This window comes from Orcinus orca, chromosome 3 (assembly GCF_937001465.1).
Source record: "Orcinus orca chromosome 3, mOrcOrc1.1, whole genome shotgun sequence".
NCBI lineage: Eukaryota > Metazoa > Chordata > Mammalia > Artiodactyla > Delphinidae > Orcinus > Orcinus orca.
The window spans coordinates 142,735,247-142,756,006 of record NC_064561.1 but is presented as its reverse complement, the minus strand read 5'-3'; the positions used below and the strand labels follow the sequence as shown (position 1 = coordinate 142,756,006).

General features: G+C 36.9%; 1 protein-coding gene across 3 annotated transcripts in view; it reads left to right on the top strand.

Annotated features, from left to right (window-relative positions):
- The window catches only part of MTREX (Mtr4 exosome RNA helicase), a 136,986-nt gene that overhangs the window by 92,062 nt on the left and 24,164 nt on the right, over positions 1 to 20,760 (top strand). The window contains exons 19-22 of one of the 3 annotated variants that reach the window (XM_033437855.2): positions 6,015 to 6,149; positions 9,150 to 9,278; positions 15,453 to 15,563; positions 16,942 to 17,130. In XM_033437855.2, coding sequence (XP_033293746.1) covers positions 6,015 to 6,149; positions 9,150 to 9,278; positions 15,453 to 15,563; positions 16,942 to 17,130 — 564 coding nt within the window. The remainder of the gene's footprint in view (positions 1 to 6,014; positions 6,150 to 9,149; positions 9,279 to 15,452; positions 15,564 to 16,941; positions 17,131 to 20,760) is intronic. The other 2 variants (XM_004275144.3, XM_033437856.2) reach the window with 2 other exon arrangements.

Genomic DNA, 20,760 nt, shown 5'->3' with positions numbered 1-20,760 from the left:
ATGGTGAAACTGATTTTTCCACTGAGCTCTTTACATTTGTTCACTAAAAATATGAAGTATTTTTTTGTATTTTTATTAGTTTTGTAATCTAGGTCAGAATACTAATTCAAAGATTTTTGTTGTCAGTTGGGTTTGCTAGAGAGAGAGGCATCAACTTAAAAAATTTGTACAACCTAAAAGCTGAGAATTATGTTTTATTTGGTGGACTTACTGAGAAGCCAGTATATTTGAGGAAAAGTCATAAAATTATAAATCACATCAGTTCATTTAGTCCCATGTAATTAATTCCTGTTGATCTGGATGAAGTCATCAGGTTTTCTATTAAAGTTTTGTAATTTCTTACCTAGTTCAGGGGTATGACCTAAAAGTTATAAGGAACAATATTTACCAAAGATTGCTTTTATGAATCTTCATTTTTTAAAAGCATCAGAGTAAAACAGTGATTGTCTATAAATGACAAGACTTAAAATGACATGTTTAAAGATCTGATTACAGTGCAATTGACAAGAAACTTGGGTGTTTCTGTGACACACAACATTTTAAGATAATTATGAGTTATGACTTATAACATTATACCAGGGCATATCAGAATTTTAGGAATTAAATTTTGGGATATCTACACTAATGACATTTACTTATACAGTATAACCTTAGAAGATTTATCTCCAGTAAATGGCAATGCTCCTCAAGTAATTTAACATACCAAATAAGCCTAATTAGTTTAACATTCCTTTCTGAGATGTCTCAGAATTTCTTTGAAGCATCCTATAGTTAGCTGGAGGTCAAAAGAACTTCAGTTAGAATTTTATGTTTGGGAAGTTTGTCAAAAATATCAAAAAGTTTCAAAACACTTGGTAAAATCACTGTGAAACAATACTTGTTCACCTAACCAGAGTGATAAAAGATTTCACAAACAAATACAGATCACTTAAAGGCAAAGAAACTCATACAATCTGTTATCAAAAGCAGTATTCCAAGAAAACTGTTCTCTTAACAGAGAGGAACCAGCCTACTTTTGATAACAAAATCCATTTACATAATCAAATTTAATCTAATCCCAGCCTGACCATTTAATCTAATCCCAGCCTGACAAAACTCCTTTTCAGGGTTCCTTTTACAAACCTTCCACAATTTTCTGTACTCTTATTAGTTTGTCCCTTATTTTTTCATCTAGAAACAACTGGCTCTAGGACAAAACATTCTTTCCCCTTAACAAAATATATTTTCATTCCTCATGCCTTCTTTTGCATACATTTCATTTTCCTTACATACGGAAATGTTTCCCTTCTTATCTTTAGTAACTTTAACTACATATTACAATTTTAACCCTTAAAAACCTTAATATTTAGAAAAAACCAACAAGCAGCAAGTAATTGTGAACTTTTTGTCATACCAGCATTTCCTGGTTGGAATATTCCATAACCTAGAAACATCCATCTTCTCATAGCATAATTTCTTCCCTCAATGTGGTTTAAGATGTGTCTAATAAATCCAAATTAGTCCCCTTTTGTAAGGAGACAGAGGTAGGTAAATTTAGACCTGTTTAGCAACTAATGTTCCAGTGTTTTATCTTATTTGAAATAACCTGGATATTCAGTGCATTCCCATCATTTAACTTAACTTAGCAAAACTCAAGTTACCAAAAATCTGGAAAAACTATTTTAGAGAGACATACCCAAAGCATAATTATTCCTAAAAGAGTTCACCTGAAAACTCTTATCTCATTTACCTTTATTTTGTAACTTATGAAAATCATACCAAGTTAAATTTTTTCTTGCTGACAAACTATATAACAGAAATAACATGAATTTATTGATCTTCGGTAAGCCTAGGTACAATAAAAGTCAGACATGTCTATTGATACTTCCTAGATCATGTGAACCTGAAATTCATTCTGGCCAGTTTCTTTTTTTATATATATAAATTTATTTATTTTTATTTTTGGCTGTGTTGGGTCTTCATTTCTGTGCGAGGGCTTTCTCTAGTTGCGGCAAGCGGGGGCCGCTCTTCATCGCATTGCGCGGGCCTCTCACTGTCGCGGCCTCTTGTTGCGGAGCACAGGCTCCAGACGCGCAGGCTCAGTAGTTGTGGCTCACGGGCCCAGTTGCTCCGCGGCATGTGGGATCTTCCCAGACGGCTCGAACCCGTGTCTCCAGCATTGGCAGGCAGATTCTCAACCACTGTGCCACCAAGGAAGCCCCCAGTTTCTTTTATATTTAGAAATATTTAGTTTATAAGCACTTACTTTTAAGTCAATTAAGTAGAACTCTTTTATAAGTTTAATTTTGGTAATGTTTTCCAGAGGTAGAGACATCTCATATATATAATGTACACACATACATATAAACAGACAAAGTCAGAGATCTCACAGCTTCACTTTAAAAAGTTAGTTAAGAATCAGGTATTAAAATATAAACTTACTAGTTTATAAATAACAGTTGGAATAAGTTAAATTTGCTGAGATGAGTAGGGCTTCACTATTTGTGGAAAAGACTTTTAAGATTTGTATTTGTCCTTGATAAACTGTTAAGGAGGCTATGAATTAGATTTTGGGTGAGGGAGCCTTTCCAGAGACTTGAGCTTAAAAAGTCCTACCTCCCCCACCCCGTGGCCTTTTTCTTCTAGGTTTCAGGTTTTACCAGACTGAACTAATTTGACTCACTTTCAACTCACTGTGGGCTGTATTTACATTTCTAATTGTTAGAGATTTACAAGACAAAGACAGTTGCTTTTAATTCTCTGAAGAACTGGTCTTCTGCCAAAATGATATTAAAGATTGATTTGCCCAACTATATTTTCTTTAATTTGCTTTTTTTTTAATATCAGAAGATTTCCAACCAAACTGAAAATTGAGTTCTATGTTCTAGAACTTTAGGGTTCAATTTATCTTGCTTTCAAAGGCTTGCATAAGGCATTTAACAGAGACCCCCTTTCTGATTGCATAGGTTAGACCCAGAGCAAAATCTTTATTCTTCTTATTAGCCCCTGAATATTAGCTCCCAGTCTTGTACCATATTGAGGAAAGAAGATGAATATTTCTAGAGTTTATGGAATATTCCAATTAGGAAATGCTGGTATGACAAACAGTTCACAATTTTACTTGCTGCTTGTTGGCTTTCACTAGAGTTTAAGGTATTTAAGTGTTCCTTTTACTGTGTGGGTTCAGGTAACCCTACTGGTTTCTGTTAGTATGTTTAATTAATATTGTCTGAAGGGCAGATTTATATGCCCTGTCCAGGCAGGGGAAGCATTCCGCAATGAAACATGTCTATCTCACAATATAATTAGGCAAAAGAGATGTAACCGTCTTATATAAGATCTATTTAAATATATCAAATTTTATAAACTTTATCTCAGTTCTGTCAACTTTTGTACCTTTAACTTCAGTTTGTATTAGGACACTGTCAACACACCTTCGTCTTATAAGGAGTCCAGAAACTTTTCTTTTTATCCCAACCATTTAATCTGTTTTTATATAAAAGGCTTTGGGATTCCCAATGAGATGTTGAAGCAAAGGACTCAGGCCCCTTTGTTGATTTTTTTTAAGTTGATTAATTGGCCCAAGCAATTGTTGGTCAGTTATCTCAGTGCAATTTTTTCAGACTTTTTTTTACCCCGGACTCGTTTGGAGCCCTTTAATGTTGGGGACCAATAGGGGGATTCCTTTGACGCATCCAATCTTAGGTAGTGTTATATCAGAACCTTTTGTTTTAATCCCATTGACATCCATTTTATTTATTCTATTTTAAAATAACCATGTAAAATTTTCTTTATCCATTTGGGACGATGCCCTTTAAAATTTCTACCTTTTTTTTGAAGAAGTCTCTAGACTTTCTCTTCAGTTTTTTTCTTACTTTCCTGTTAACCTAATTAACATGAATTATCCTAGTGTGTTTATTAGCATCTGTAAGACCCATGAAGGGAAAGCAGAGTGCATAAATAAAGCTTCCCAAGCCATGTTTTCTTTTCGTTTGTTTGGGTTAAATTAAAGGAGTTCTCAGTTTAATCATTTTATCTTTTTCTACCTTCTGATTTGATTTTTTCATAGGTACCAATAGAACTGTTTATAATGAAAGCTCTAAAAATTTACCAGTTTAGAAGTTTCTCAAATTTAAAAGATCCATCATCTGGCCATTAACGAGATATATCTTAATACGGACTCAAACCAATAAAATGCAAGAGGCATGCCCACAAGACAGTGTGAAGGAAGCCACCTAAACAAAATCCAGAAAATTTACTCCCCAAAATAGTAAAAGACCTTTGTTGTACAGGCTGATAAAAGGAAGGTTAAGACGGCAGAAAGCCCCCTGAAAGTTGGCACAGTCAGAAGATTGCTCAGAATCCCACTTTGTTCAGTGGGCTGCAAAATGGACACCATATGTGTACTTTATGGATGGCAGAGACCAAGTTCTCAAAACACACACACACACACACACACACACACACACACACACACACACACACACACACACACACACACACACACACACACACACACACACACACACACACACACACACACACACACACACACACACACACACACACACACACACACACACACACACACACACACACACACACACACACACCTGAAGAAGATTGGGTAGAACATTTACCTCTCAAAGACACGGAAAGTTAAATGCAAGTTCCCACTAAAAGGGCTTTTCCTTTACGGTCAGAATTCTGAAAATATGTTTTATCAAGCTGGATTTCTCTAACTTAACTGCATATGCAATAAAAGAGCCCCCATCTTAGTCATTTTCAGGGCAAGATTTCCTTTAATCCCCAATTGAAGTACTTGTAAATGTAAGTTTTGTATGTACATAAACCTGGTAATTTGTCACTCCTTTTGTTCTGAAAGTTTTATTCCCTGTTCTGAGGTCAGTTTGTTGAGATAAAGTAGCTAGTGACAATCCTGTGGTGGGCCAGGGTGCAGTTTGTGAGCTTAACTCCTCTAGGTTTTACCCTGGAGCTGTTTTAGCTCTCTTACGTGTCTCAGTTTTTCCCTTCAGTATCCTGAGACCACTGTGGGTGCTCAGATCATGGAGTGACCAACTCTTATGCATATCCCCTGCAGAGCAAATTTTTAATTAAAGTGAGTGGGTTTCCCTGTAGGGGCAGCTGCATATTATGAGGGCTTGCCTCCACCACTCCCACAAGCGTCTTAGTTGCCTGAAAAAGCCGTTGCCACCTGGGAGGAGATGTTCCTTTTTTGGAGCAGAAAGCTCTCATGAGATACCTCACTTTTATTACAATAAACTGTTAAAGTAGCCAATTCAAGGAAAAACGACAAGCCAGTCTTCTACCTAATTTACGCACTCCAACCTTACTCAGTGTCTTTCAGCTGAGCAAAGTCTTCCCAGTGTCTTTCAACTGAGGTTAACCTGCTCATTGTCTAAACTGAGTAAAAATCTCCCCAGTGTCTTTCAACTGAGGGTAAACCAGGTACCTCTTCTTGAAACAAAGTTTCAAAGATAACCTGCTCCTCCAAAGAAGAGACTTAGGAGATTCGAGAACCAGGAGAGAGACTCACCCAAATTTGTCTGGACTCTCCGAGGAGGCAGACAGGCCCAAGTGGCCTCAGCTGGTACCAAGGCTCCAGATCCTCATAGAGTTCAGGCAAAGGACAGAAGTCTACTCTGGGTCACTTTGTTAGTCGCCCAAACGGTCGACTGAAAAAAATTGCACAACCTAAAAGTTGAGAATTATGTTTTATTCGGCAGACTTTCTGAGACTTTAAGCCCGGGAAACAGCCTCTCAGATAGCTTTGAGGGACTGTTTTGAAGAGGTAAGGGAGGAGCCAGGATATATAGGATTTTTTGCAGACAAACAAAAACTAGGTGGTCAGAACATCAAAAGATTACAGTTAATTAAAGAAAACCAGACACCTCAAGTTAATGAATTTAACACTTTTATGTGTATCGGAAGATGTAAGCGTCTGGGCTTATTGAAGTTGTTCCTTTGATATGCACCTTAACTGCCCTGTTTTTCTCCATCCTGTATCCCCTCAGAGTGTACCATTGGGGGTGGCTGCGGAGGCTGATAGCTTGATGGCAGGCAGCCTGTTTATCTTGATCCTGAGTTCCCCTCAGGATGCACCATCAGGGGTGGCTTCAGTGGCTGATGGCTGCAGCATTCTTTGGCAGGTGACATGACATTCTTTGTCCACAGAGGGAAAGTACATACTGATGAAGAAAATATTTTGAAGCATTTTAAGGAGATACAAATGCATTGTCAATATTTATTTTGTATTTGTTTCTTTACATTTTATAATCTTGAGATTATCAAAATTATATTTCTCTTATGTGAAGGTTGATATTGTTGACCCACCTTTACCAAAGTACAGAACTAGAAAGTTTGCTGAGAAAAGTTTTATCATTTTAGGAAATAAATTTAACAGCAAGTTTTCATTTAATGCTACAATAAAGAATGCTTTCAAGAGTTTCCATAGTAACACTTGAAATACCTCTGTGATGTTGTAAATGGTTTTGGTAGTCCTACAAAGATAATTATGTATGAGATGATAGGGAGAATATTAAGTTTATAAATAAAATCTACAGAATTGGAATTAAACCCAATAACAAGAGTTCTAGATTGTCTAGACACATTAAAGGTTCTTCATAAATCTTAGGTTATTTTTGTCCAAATACTCGTATGTCCTATAACACCTTGTAGTTAATTTATTCATCATATTGTGAAATGCATCTTACTTAGAGGGGTTTTTCCCCTCTGGAAAGCTAAATATTTTAATCACTGATTCTCCTTATGGTTCTTGGCCCCTTGGAAGAGTTAACAGTTGGTCATACTATTTACCTCATTTTAAAACTCATTTTGTATTAACTAAGATATATATATATATATATATATATATATATGCATGTGTGTGTGTGTACACACACACATAATCTTTGCAGATACAAGTCTAATTGAAAATACTGTCTTTGAATCTGTATCAAGCTGAAAAATGTTTTAAAACTTCTTTAAAAATAACCATATTTGGGCTTCCCTGGTGGCGCAGTGGTTGAGAGTCCGCCTGCCGATGCAGGGGACACGGGTTCATGCCCTGGTCCGGGAAGATCCCACATGCTGCGGAGCGGCTAGGCCCGTGAGCCATGGCCGCTGAGCCTGCGCGTCCGGAGCCTGTGCTCCGCAACGGGAGAGGCCACAACAGTAAGAGGCCCGCGTACCGCAAAAAGAAAAAACAAACAAAAAAAACATTTTGAATAAAAATATGTGCTGAGAAAAAACTAGTTTTCTTTTTGAATTGGAAAATGGAGCTTATGCTTTCTTTGAGGAAATTTGTACTCAGAAGTTTAAGATAATTATGATTGTATTTTTGGTTTGTTTTGGAAATATATTTTACTATTCTGAGGCAAATGGATAGTTTTATTACAGATTGTAGGAATGGATTCATGGTCATTTCTTGACAGTTTTTCACTTTTGCACAGGAACTGTGCAGGGTGGGTGGGAGGAGAACAAGTCATCACTTCTTGCCATGTTTCCCTCTCAATCAAAATAACTCTCCCTTAAGGGGCACCTGCCTACATTGTTGGTGGAATGTAAATTGGTGCAGCCACTATGGAAAACAGTATGGAGGTTCCTCAAAAAACTAGAGTTGCCTGCCATATGATCCAGCAATCCCACTCCTGGGCATATATCCAAACAAAATTATAACTAAAAAAGTTACATGCACCCCTATGTTCATAGCAGCACTATTCACAATAGTCAAGACATGGAAACCTAAATATCCATTGACAGATAAATGAATAAAGATGTGGTATATATATTGATACAATGGAATGCTGCTCAGTCATTAAAAACAAAAACAAAATAGTGAACAAAATAATGCCATTTGCAACAACATGGATGGAACTAGAGATTATCATACTAAGTGAAGTAAGTCAGAAAGAGAAAGATACCATATGGTATCACTTATATGTGGAATCTAAAATATGACACAAGTGAACCTATCTGCGAAACAGAAACAGACTCACAGACATAGAGAACAGACTTATAGTCTGACTTGTGGTCTGGGGAGGGATGGAATAGGAGTTTGGAGTTAGCAGTTGCAAACTACTATATATGGAATGGATAAACAACAAGGTCCTACTGTATAGCACAGGGAACTATATTCAATATCTTGTGATAAGCCATAATGGAAAAGAATATAAAAAAGTATATATATGTATAACTGAATCACTTTGCTGTGCAGCAGAAATTAACACAACATTGTAAATCAACTATACTTCAGTTTTTTAAAAAAACTTGTCCCTGTATCTAATTTTATGCAAAAGAGATTATTCAAATATTAAAAAGCAAAGAGGAATTCTTTACTGAAGAAAAAAGTCTTCTATTACTGTTCGAAAAATGTTGCTCTCAAACATAAATTGTCATAGTGCAGAAGATGTGATTAGTGTTAGGTCTTTGAGAATCATGTTTTTATTAGAGAATATAAAAGACTAAAAGACTTTTAATGAAATGATGTGAAATCACAGAGTAGAGGTGCCAGTATACTAAGCAATAAAATAATCTGCTCTGAATATATTTTTCATCTTATTTAATTAAGGTTATTTGAAGATAACATACTCATTTTCTGATACTGATAATTCCTTTGGTTTCTTTTTCTAATTCTGGCATAACATGAAATAAAATTATAAACCGATCATTAGAAACTTAAAATGGCATATCAGTTGACAGTGATCATAACATTTAAATTTGTAAGTGTCAAGTAATTTCTGTGTTTTTTCATCCAGTGGAGCATGTTGAAGGATGAAAAGAGACAGGCTTCATTTCATGAAATTAACATTTATTGTGCATTACGTAAGTCATAGTGCTAAATACTGAGAACATAGTTCCTGTACACATGGAACTTAAAATTTGTGTGCCAGGGGCTTCCCTGGTGGCGCAGTGGTTGGGAGTCCACCTGCTGATAAAGGGGACACGGGTTCATGTCCCGGTCCGGGAAGATCCCATATGTTGCGGAGCGGCTGGGCCCGTGAGCCATGGCCACTGAGCCTGCGCCCGGAGCCTGTGCTCCGCAACGGGAGAGGCCACAACAGTGAGAGGCCCGCGTGTCACACACAAAAAAAAAATTGTGTGCCAGTTTTTAAGAATTAATAAACTTCTTTTATCCTGTTTTTTTCTAGCCTAATTCTGGTGAACTGGATCCTTTATATGTAGTGGAAGTACTTCTGCGCTGTAGCAAAGAGAGCTTGAAAAATTCAGCTACTGAGGCTGCAAAACCAGCTAAATCTGATGAGAAAGGAGAGATGCAGGTTTGTACTTTATTTTTCATTTTCAGATTTCAGATATTTTGTACATTATTTATAATCACTAGCTTTCCTATATGTGATTATATTGAACATACTGTCATGATTTCCTAATTGGAAGTTTTCAAGGTATGTGAAAGCCATCTAACACCAGTAGGATGATTAATCTTCTTATCAAATTATGGCAAGGTAATTAGTTACAAAGTGAAAGATAAAGAGAATTTAATCATTTAAATTTTCACATGAAGCTGGAATTTACCTGAGCTAAAAAAGATGTTTTATCATTATTTTACGATTGTATCATTTTACACTTTATTCCATCCATATTGTTTATTACATTCCTGTGAAAATAATGATTGAAAATAATGAGCCAGTGTTTTGATAGGAAACTTAGGTAGAACTTTTTCATTAATTTACATGTGCTTTTAATTAAATGCAAAACATTCAGCTTGCCACATGAGATACACATATTACTTAAATGGCTCCTATTTTATTTCATTTTAAAATAATTAATATAGAATAATTGTAGGTAAGCCTTACTGTGGAGAGTCCAAGTATCTATTTGAAGAGTAATATCATACTGAAATTTTTTTTTAAACACTGCTTTAAGTATATGTTGTATTGGCTAGGTCTTTTAGGAAATGTCATTGTTAATGATACTTGTCATAACAGGCTTTGGTTTGTGGGAAAGTTGAAGTTGGAATGGCATATATGTGGCATGCATCACAACATTCTCCTTCTCTCATGGCAGATATTAATAATAAGTCATGGGCCCCTTTTTTCCCATATACAGGGAAAAAGAGCAGTTAACAGAAACTGTCACTGAGGAAGTCCAGCTACTGCACTTAATAGAGTTTAAATCAGCTATTTTTAAATATGTTGAAAGTGTATTTAAAATTTTAAAAATCTGATTTTAATTTGTAACAGTACACCTTTTTTGTTTGTTTTTCTTTTTGTTGTTGTTGGGTTTTTTTTTTTTGCGGTACGCGGGCCTCTCACTGTTGTGGCCTCTCCCATTGCGGAGCACAGGCCCCGGATGCGCAGGCTCATTGGCTATGGCTAACGGGCCCAGCAGCTCCGCGGCATGTGAGATCTTCCCGGACCAGGGCACGAACCCTTGTCTCCCGCATCGGCAGGCGGACTCCCAACCACCGCGCCACCAGGGAAGCCCAGCCTCTTACTATTTTTAACAGATGCCAGTAGGGAAAAGGTTGTTTGCACTGGGCAAGCCCTGGGTCAGATCAAGTAATGACCTCCTTGTGAATGAATAGAGTCTTCTACGGGACCACCAAACAGGTGAAATACTGACAGTTCTCTGGGAATGGCCTTTTGAAGTCATTTCAACCCTGTTCTCTCCCTTCCGGTGGCTGCCAGACTGATATTCAGTGATTGCAGGCTCTTGGTTTTCAAGACTACTGTGGAGCTGAGTGGGAGAGGGAGTAAAGTAAGTTAAAACACTGCAAAGCATCCAATTCTTTGGTTTGGGTTTTTTTTTAATTAAACGCTCCTTGGATTGGTGCAAGCCTTTGTTTAATTTCCAGAGTTCTGAAGAAGTTGATTTTGACAATTGCCAGTATTCCCAATGCTTTTATGGGGAAGAGGATTTTTGGAGGTCTTTGCCTCCACCATTTTCACTGGCATTCTTCTGGATAAACTTAGAGAAAGCATCTATTACATTCAATAGATTATTACATTAGTCAGCTTTTAAATTAGATCAAGACCCAAATTTAATTTTTGTAAATCTAAAATTTAATAAAAATCACATTGGTTTGAATAACTTTGTCTGCCTTGACTGGATTAAAATTCAGTTGGTTCAAAAAACATCATTCTGATTTAGATGAAAAATTCAAAAATCATATTGTGTTTTAGCTGACAGTCTTAATTGAAGAGATGACATTGGTCGAAATTTACTTAGAGTGTATTGACTTAAAGATTGTATTGACTTAAAATGTACTGACTTCTGATATTATTTACCTTATCATTTGCTTATCTTAAAAGGGGAAATTGATTTATGACAAACTTGCAAAGAAAAAGGTCTAAGAATAAAAATACTCCTTACTGTTGGTATTCTCACGCTTTTCTAATAATTGCCCTCGTGATTATTTGGATTTATATAGACCGATGTTGCATCATGATAAGCCTGAATTCTAAGTTCTTTTATAAAGGTTATTAGGTTTAGAAAGTTGAATCAACTGCACAATGCAAATATTATAGCATGTTTTTAAATCCTTGTGAGTGTAGAGATTTATAATTTCATGGCAACTGTTCATTTGGTTTTTAAACATTTAAGTTCTTATTTACAGAACTTAAGTCTTAGGATCTCCCTTTCTTGTACTTAAGGAGACATTTGTAGGAGGGCCTTTATAGTTTCTTTCGTGTCATTAGTGTGAGACTTAGTTGACCATTTCTTGGATGGAACTTATTATAGGAAGCAGCATTAGAAATTGGGTAGTTTCTGTCTTCCTTCTGAATCAGGTCTTCACAGATAGTGTTTATTCTGTTTTCAAGGAAATACTTCTGCATAATGCAACTTGTGCATAATTCAGCTGCAAGTACATAAAGCATACACTTCTTCTCTAAAGTCAAGTGAATTATTTTTAATTTTTCTGCCATTTTGGATTGTGTACGTGTACCTCAGTACAGAAAAATAGTGTATTTCTCCCTCTGGGTGTTGGCTACCTGGTACATCATTGACAGTTTTTCACGTCCTGAGTCTTCTCTTTCCAGCCAGCCCAGGTATCTAGGATTTGTATAGATCACAAATTGGCGGCTCAAAAGCCAATTCAGTCCACATAATGTCTTCTTTAAAAGTGAATTTGACAGTTTGAGAATAAAAATAATGATAGTAAAAGATTATAATCAAGTGAAAATAAAATAAGAACCCACAAGCTTATATACTCAGAATAGATACTGTAGAAGGAATGGAGATGTTAGAAGAGTCAACGTTAGACAACTACCATAAGTAATTTTTGACTCAGGCAAGAATAATCCATGGATGTTAAAACTAGTGAGTTGAAAGTTTAATGAAGGACTTCTTTGATGGTGCAGTAGTTAAGAATCCGCCTGCCATTGCAGGGACATGGGTTTGAGCCCTGGTCCAGGAAAATCCCACATGCTGTGGAGCAACTGAGCCCATGCGCCACAACTACTGAGCCTGTGAGCCACAACTACTGAGCCCGCGAACTACTGAAGCCTGCATGCCTAGAGCCCATGCTCTACAACAAGAGAAGCCACCACAATGAGAAGCCCATGTGCCACAAGAGAAAGCCCACGCGCAGCAACGAAGACCCAGTGCGGCCATTAATTAATTAATTAATTTTAAAAATGTTTAAAAAAAAGGTTAATGAAGAATGGGATACTTACAAAGTCTACAAAGACTCTCCCTATAAATTTCTTATAAATTTTTAAAATAAATAAATTTATTTATTTATTTATATTATTTTTGGCTGCGTAGGGTCTTTGGTGCTCTGCGTGTGGGTTTCTCTAGTTGTGACGAGCCGAGGCTACTCTTTGTTGTGGTGTGCGGGCTTCTCATTGTCATGGCTTCTCTTGTTGCGGAGCATGGGCTCTAGGCGCACAGGCTTCAGTAGTTGTGGCACGTGGGCTCAGTAGTTGTGGCTTTCGGGCTCTAGAGCTCAGGCTCAGTAGTTGTGGCACATGGGCTTAGCTGCTCCGCAGCACGTGGGATCTTCCCAGGCCAGGGCTTGAACCGTGTCCCTTGCATTGGCAGGCAGATTCTTTTTTTTTTTTTTTTTTCTTTTTGCGGTACGCGGGCCTCTCACTGTTGTGGCCTCTCCCATTGCGGAGCACAGGCTCCGGACGCGCAGGCTCAGCGGCCATGGCTCACGGGCCCAGCCACTCCACGGCATGTGGGATCTTCCCGGACCGGGTGAACCCGTATCTCCTGCATCGGCAGGCAGATTCTTAACCACTGTGCCACCAGGGAAGCCCCAATTTCTTATAAATTTATCTCCCTGTAAATTTATTGTGAAAGGGAAAGTAGTAACTTATAGTAGAAAATGCTAGCAGATGTTACTTTAATCAAGTAATCAAAGTTACTGTCACCAATCCAGTAATGTTGACCAATGGACTGAGACCAACAAAGAAAAAAATCACTTGTGCCAAAAATGTATAACCTGAGTCTGAGGATTCTTCATGACAACACAAACCTAAACTGAGAATCGTTCTACAAAATAACTGGCCTATAGTATTCAAAAATGTCAATGTCTTGAGAGTCACAGAAGAACTGAGGAACTGTTCCAGATTAAAGAAGAACAAAGAAATATTATAGCTAGGTTCAATGCATGATCCTAGTTTTGCTCCATAGAGTGGTGGGGGGAGAAGGGAGGGCAAAAGACATTATTGGGAAAGTAGATGAAATTTTAATATGGACTGTCGATTAGATAATATCAGTGTATCTACATTAATTTCCCTCTTTTAATACTTGTACTGTGGTTGTATGGGTGTGTATGTTTGTGTATATGTATATACATAAATATATAAAGAGGATGTTGTAGCACATGGGGCAAAATACAAATAATTGGTGAATCTGAATAAAGGTATATGGGAGCTTTTTATCCTATTCTTGCAATTTTTCTCTAAATTTGAAATTATATGAAATGTTAATACCATAAAAGAACAAAAAAAGGTGGAGAGTATTCTAGATTAAAGAAGACTAAGAGACCTGACAACTAAATGTGGTAAATGATCCTTGGCTGAATCCTGAATCCAAAAGTAATAGTAGTAGTATCCTGGCTCCAAACGTAATAGTAGTAGTGGTGGTGGTGGTGGTAGTCGTAGTAGTAGTGCTAGTAGTCTATAAAGGACATTATTGGATCAGCTGGGGAGATTTTAATATGGACTATGTATTAGATGATGTATTATTGTTAAATTTCTGTGATCTCATAATATTGTGGCTATGCAGGAGAAGGTGCTTGTTCTTAAAAGATACACGTTTAATTGGGTCCCATTGGTTTATTTTTGCTTTTATTTCTTTTGTCTTGGGAGACTGATCTAAAAAAAATATTGCTACAATTTATGTCAGAATGTTTTGCCTATGTTCTCTTCTAGGAGTTTTATGGTGTCATGTCTTATATTCAAGTCTTTAAACCATTTTGAGTTTATTGTTGTATATGGTGTAAGGAGTGTTATTATTTCATTGATTTAATTGCAGTCATCCAGCTTTCCCAACACCACTTGCTGAAGAAACTGTCTTTTCTCTATTGTATATTCTTGCCTCCTTTGACATAAATTAATTGACCATAGGTATGTTGGTTTATTTCTGGGCTCTCTGTTCTGTTCCGTTGTTTATCCTCATTTTTTAAATGGGGAGACTGAAGCTTAAAACTCTAGGTGACTTGATCAAGGTCACACAACTAACTGAAGACTGAATTCAAACCCAGGCAGTCTTGACTCCAGAACCCACATTCAGCCACTATACCATTTTGTTTAGTAAAACAGAGTGAATATATTTGTTATCAGCAAGTGAATGACAGTTGTTTTTCCAGTGGTGATCAGTGTAAAGGTAAGGAGACCAATAAACTGACAAAGTTGGATCTGTGAAAATGTTAACCTCTCCTCAGTTTATAGAGTCTGAATTTAAAGGGAGCAAATTTAAAGAAAGCAGATGGCATTTTTGATGGTGAGGGAAGGGTATTCTTGTCAGGAGAAAGCATGGAAGAAAGTTTGAAGATAGGTTTTCTTCAAGATTATGTCTAATGGAGTATACTGTTTTCTCTGCTTGAAATACCTCTCTTCAGCTCTTCATTCTGGCCCATCCAGAGATTACATGAGTCTTGCATGGCCAACTAAACCTAAATAGACCTAAGTAGGAGTCTTTCCTTCCTCTGTAGTGCTATAGTACTTTTAGGTATTCAAAAAGTAGCAAGTACTGAGGGTGCAAAAATGAATAAAATATGGATTCTGTGTTAAGGGAATCACTTATTTTTATGTACCATTTGTTTGCCTGTTACTTAAAGGTTTGAATTTGTTTTCACTTTTTAAATATAGTTTCTACTAAGATATAAGCTTCCACAATGATTACTATCTACTTATTATACCTGTCACATACTGTAAATGCAGTTTCCTTTTAAGAATTCAAGCTAAATTTAAGAAATGGCAGAATTTGAACAGGTTCAATTTTAGTTGTAACATATATATATATAACTTTTCTGTTGGTAGGTTGTTCCAGTGTTGGTGCATCTCCTGTCCGCTATCAGCAGTGTTAGGCTTTACATTCCTAAAGACCTTCGACCACTGGACAATAGACAGAGTGTTTTAAAATCAATACAGGTATACACGTTAATTTTATAAATTAAATATAAATTTTATGTAAATATAAATAGGGTTTATAACAAGGCAACTGATTTGCTGTTAAATATATTGCTTTCTTTCAGAAAACCTATAAACACTACCAATAGTGGCAGTTATTTTTAACAAAGATAGTGGCAGCAGATCTATATGTAGACTGTCCTCTCTTTGAATCTAGCAACAAAGTCAGGCTAAAGGAGGGCTCACAGAGGAAAACATGGCCACTATTTTGTGTTAAATATGTTTTGCTTTATTCGTTATGAATGAAAATAACTATAGAGTGTATTTTAAAGTTTTATGTATAGGGCTTCCGTGTTGGCGCAGTGGTTGAGAGTCCACCTGCCGATGCAGGGGACACGGGTTCGTGCCCCGGTCCGGGAGGATCCCACATGCTGCGGAGCGGCTGGGCCCGTGAGCCATGGCCGCTGAGCCTGCGCGTCCGGAGCCTGTGCTCCACAACGGGAGAGGCCGCAACAGTGAGAGGCCCACGTAACGCCAAAAAAAAAAAAAAAAAAAAGTTTTATGTATAAAATCATGTGCCAGGACTTTTAACTACTTTATAGTATAGTTAATACATGGATGAAATAGTCTTATTTTCAATAGGAAAAGTTAAGATTTTATAGAAAATTTTATTTTCCAGTAGGAAAATAAAAAGGCACTTCGTTAGTTGGTTAGTCAATAAATATTTGAAAAGGATTTACTATATAGTGAAGGCTATGTACTAAAATCTGAGAAAGCAGGATGCTTTCAGTGTACAGTAGGAATTTTTAAGCTGTGGTCCATGGGTGGGCTTCTTGAAATGAATAATTCTCTCGGCAGTTCTATAAAAAGTTTTTGTGGGTAACTCCTCCTCCCACTTTTTTTTTATTTCTAACTGGCCAAATCCTATCTTACCTTTAAGCCCTATCCAAGACCCTGAAAGTCTCCCAGTGGGGTACCAGCCTGTAGTGACCTATCTCTTCCCTGAACTCACATGTTCATTATATTTAATAGTCAAATCATGTTACAAAAAAATTTAGTGATGGGAATCTGGACCCTTTGAAAGTTTATATCTTTCAGCTCAGTAGTGCCCTCCCTAGGAATCAGCCCCAAAGAAGTAATCAGAATATTGAAAACATTTACACTTGAGATGTTCAATACAGGATTATTTATAATGGCAAGAAGTTACAACAACCTAAATATACAGTAATGGGCTTTATCAATAAGTTGTGCTGCATCCATAACTATTAAACTTTAAATATTAGAATTATTAATAAATTGTAATACATGTCTGTACATAGAAAAAACATAAAAGGAATTATTTAGTCTTAACTAATTTTGTATGTAAGATGAAAAATGAATTTTAAATATTTTGTTTCAGGAAGTTCAGAAACGTTTTCCTGATGGTGTTCCCTTATTAGATCCTATTGATGACATGGGCATTCAAGATCAAGGACTGAAAAAAGTCATCCAGAAAGTAGAGGCTTTTGAGCATCGAATGTATTCTCATCCACTTCACAATGATCCAAATCTGGAAACTGTGTATACACTTTGTGAAAAAAAAGCACAGGTATGGCAGAAACTCTTTTATCATAGAATTCTAAGCATTTCACTATATAAGTGAGTATATATTTTTCATTTTCTTTTCCTATTGGTTTCATCAGCTAAAACAGGAAAATGTCTAGCTATCTTTTAAGTAAACTATCAACTCTTACCAGTAAAAAAAAGTTGATCACTTTGAGATGTCATTCACATAATATAGCATTCACCCTTTTAATACATAGAATTCAGTGGTTTTTAGTATATTCACAGATATCTGCAACTATAACCACTATCTAATTCTAGAACATTCTCATCACCCCAAAAAGGAACCACATACCAATTAGCAGTCCCTCCCCCTTTCCCTACCCTCCAGCCGCTGGCAACTACAAATCTCCTTTCTGCCTCTATGGATTTGCCTATTCTGGAGATTTCATATTAAAAAAATCATACAATATGTGGCCTCTGTGTTTGCCTTCTTCCACTTAGCTAATATCTTCAAGATTCATCCATGATGTAGCAGAATTTGTATTTTATTCTTTTTTATGGCCGAAAAATATTCCATTGTATATATATACCACATTCTGTTTAACCACTCATCAGTTGATGAACATTTGGAGTTTTTCCACTTTTTGGCTATTATGAATAATCCTGCTATGAACATTTATGTACACATTTTTGTGTGGACATATCTTTTCATTTCCCCTGGATGGAATTGGCGTAGAATTGCAGGTCAGTGAGTAACTCTGTGTTTAACTCTATGTTTAACTTTTTGAGAAACTGCCAAACTGTGTTCCAAAGTGGCTGCACCATTTTACATTCTCACCAGCAATATATTAAAGTTCCAGTTTCTCCACATCTTCACTAATATTTGTTTCGTCTGTATTTTTAATTATAGCCATCCTAGTGGTATGAAGTAGCAGTTCACCTTTTTAGGCTAACTAGCTATATTCTCTAACCAGTAAAAGCATTCTTACAGCCATTCTGAATAATGAATTTAGAAAAAGCTTTTTGAAATGAATACATTTCTTTCCACTATCTACTTCTCTTCAACTAGAATCTTTTGTATATACAAATGTCGCTTCCTCCTTGAAGTTTATAACTCCTTGCTATTATGCTTTTTCAGCTTTTATCACATGCTACTTTAATCATGTTTGTCTTCCTGTCTCACAAACTAGATTTTAAGCTCCTTAGGCTCAGGTGTTTCATTTAAGCTTATTTGTACTCTTCCATATTTCCCATAATGATCTGTTTTTATAAAGTAGATGCCTAGTATTTATTGAATAAATAATATAAGTAGAAACTTCTTGGCTTAATAGAGTAATGTGTTCAGTTCATAGTTTTACAGCACTGCCCCTTTCTAGCTTTTTGTGAACTAGCATGATGTGGCCCTGTGCCATGTTGGGCACAGCAGGTGTGTTCTCAGTGAACATGTAGCACACCATGCTGTGGCCCACCATGAAGGTTTCTTCTCAAGATGAGGAAACTGAGACACAAAAAGCTTGAGTATACTCAGTTGTCATCCTGGCCTCATCTATCACCGGGACCATTGCAGCAGCTCCCTCCCTGCTTCCATTTACTCCGTACCTGACCACCAGAATCATCCTTAACCGTTTCAACACAGGAACAGAAAGACTTGAGTTTGGTTGAGTGATGACTGGAAAGTATCCACAGGGAAGGTGGTTTGAAGCCACAGAGAAAGGCATTATCTGAGCCACTCAAATATAACAAAAAGGCCCTAGTGTCTGGTTGAAAGACAGGCTAAATAAACTTGTTATGAAGACTGCAATACATGGAAAAAATGCTTATACAGGAACATTAAATTTAAAAAGTAGGACCTAAAATCGTTGTGGACTATGATTACAATTTAGCAAAAGTAAAAACGCACACCAGAAAAGACTGAAAGGAAAACCTTAAGTGGTTGTGTTTGGGCAGTGAGATTATAGTAGGTAATCATACTCCCACCCGCCCCCCATTGTCTGTAATGTGCTTGTATTGCATTTCTTTTTTTTCTTTTTTTTTTGCAGTACGTGGGCCTCTCACTGTTGTGGCCTCTCCCATTGCGGAGCACAGGCTCCGGACGTGCAGGCTCAGCGGCCATGGCTCATGGGCCCAGCCTCTCCACGGCATGTGGGATCTTCCCGGACCGGGGCATGAACCCGTGTCCCCTGCATCAGCAGGCGGACTCTCAACCACTGTGCCACCAGGGAAGCCCTTGTATTGCATTTCTTAATGAAAGAAAACTACAAAGAGTTAACAACTTAGGGGAAAAAAAACAAGTCTTTTTTTTGTTAATGACCTCCTGACCTCCTAGTGACTGCAGGATAAATTTGACATTCCTTAGCCCTGCCTAGGAAGCCTTCAAAATCTGACCCCTCAACTGTCAACATTTTAAGTGCTCATACCCTCTGATTCAGCTTTCCGGTCCTCTCGGACTGAAACTACAAAGTGAGGCAGTACAAGGATGTTCTTGTAGCATTGTTTGAAAAAGCAAATGAATGTAAACAACCTCAGTGTTCATCAGTAGAAAATTAGATACATGAATTATGCATATCCACACAGTGGGTATCAACATGGCCATTTTAAAAAAATGAGGTAAATTTATATGTACTTTTTGGAAAAGAAGTCCTAATTGTATGGAGTGGAAAAGGAAGCTGACCTCACTTCTGTGGGAAAAGCCCCTGTACCTATGTATTTATTCATTTACAGACATGGATATCTGTATTCTTTTAAAGTATGTAGAAAAAGATATAGAACAGCATTATCCAGTAGAAATATAATACAAGCCACTTATGTAATTTTAAATTCTTTAGTAGCCACCTTAAAAAAATAGTGAAGGGCTTCCCTGGCGGCGCAGTGGTTGAGAGTCCGCCTGCCAATGCAGGGGACACGGGTTCATGCCCTGGTCCGGGAAGATCCCACATGCCACAGAGCGGCTGGGCCCGTGAGCCATGGGCGCTGAGCCTGCACGTCCGGAGCCTGTGCTCCGCAACGGGAGAGGCCACAACAGTGAGAGGCCCGCATACTGCAAAAAAAAAAAAAAAAAAAGTGAAAAGAAACAGGTGAAATTAATTTTAATAAGATTTTTATTTAGCTCAATATGTCCAAAATACATTTCAACATGTAATCAATATAAAAATTACTATGATAAAAATCTTAAATAGTAGACTGTCTTCTACTAACCTTTAAGCTTTATATGCCTCTGGGTACTTAGCACAGTCTTCTATGCTAATATGGGCACATCTTCAATTAAAGAAATTTTAGAAGACAAATTTTTTTTTTCTGATAGGCCTGATAGATCATGCTAGGTAGTATAGAGTTGTCTAACATATAAAGCATTCCTTCTTATCCTCCTAGCATTATGACAATATATCTGTTCATAGCAATGTAAATAATTGCTAGGAGTTTAGATTCTAGAGTCTGATAGTCTGGGTTTGAATCCCATCTTTAATCACTCACTAGCTCTGTGATCTTGACCAGTATCTTGATCTTGGTAATCTCTGTCTGCCTCAGTTTTCTCATCTGTAAAATGCACATTTAATATTAGTTACCTACTTTATATGATTGCTGTAAGAATTAAATGAAATAATGTAAAGCACTTGAAGAAACAGGATTTATAGTTAGCTGTCAATAAATATCAGTTACTGACCACCATCATTGC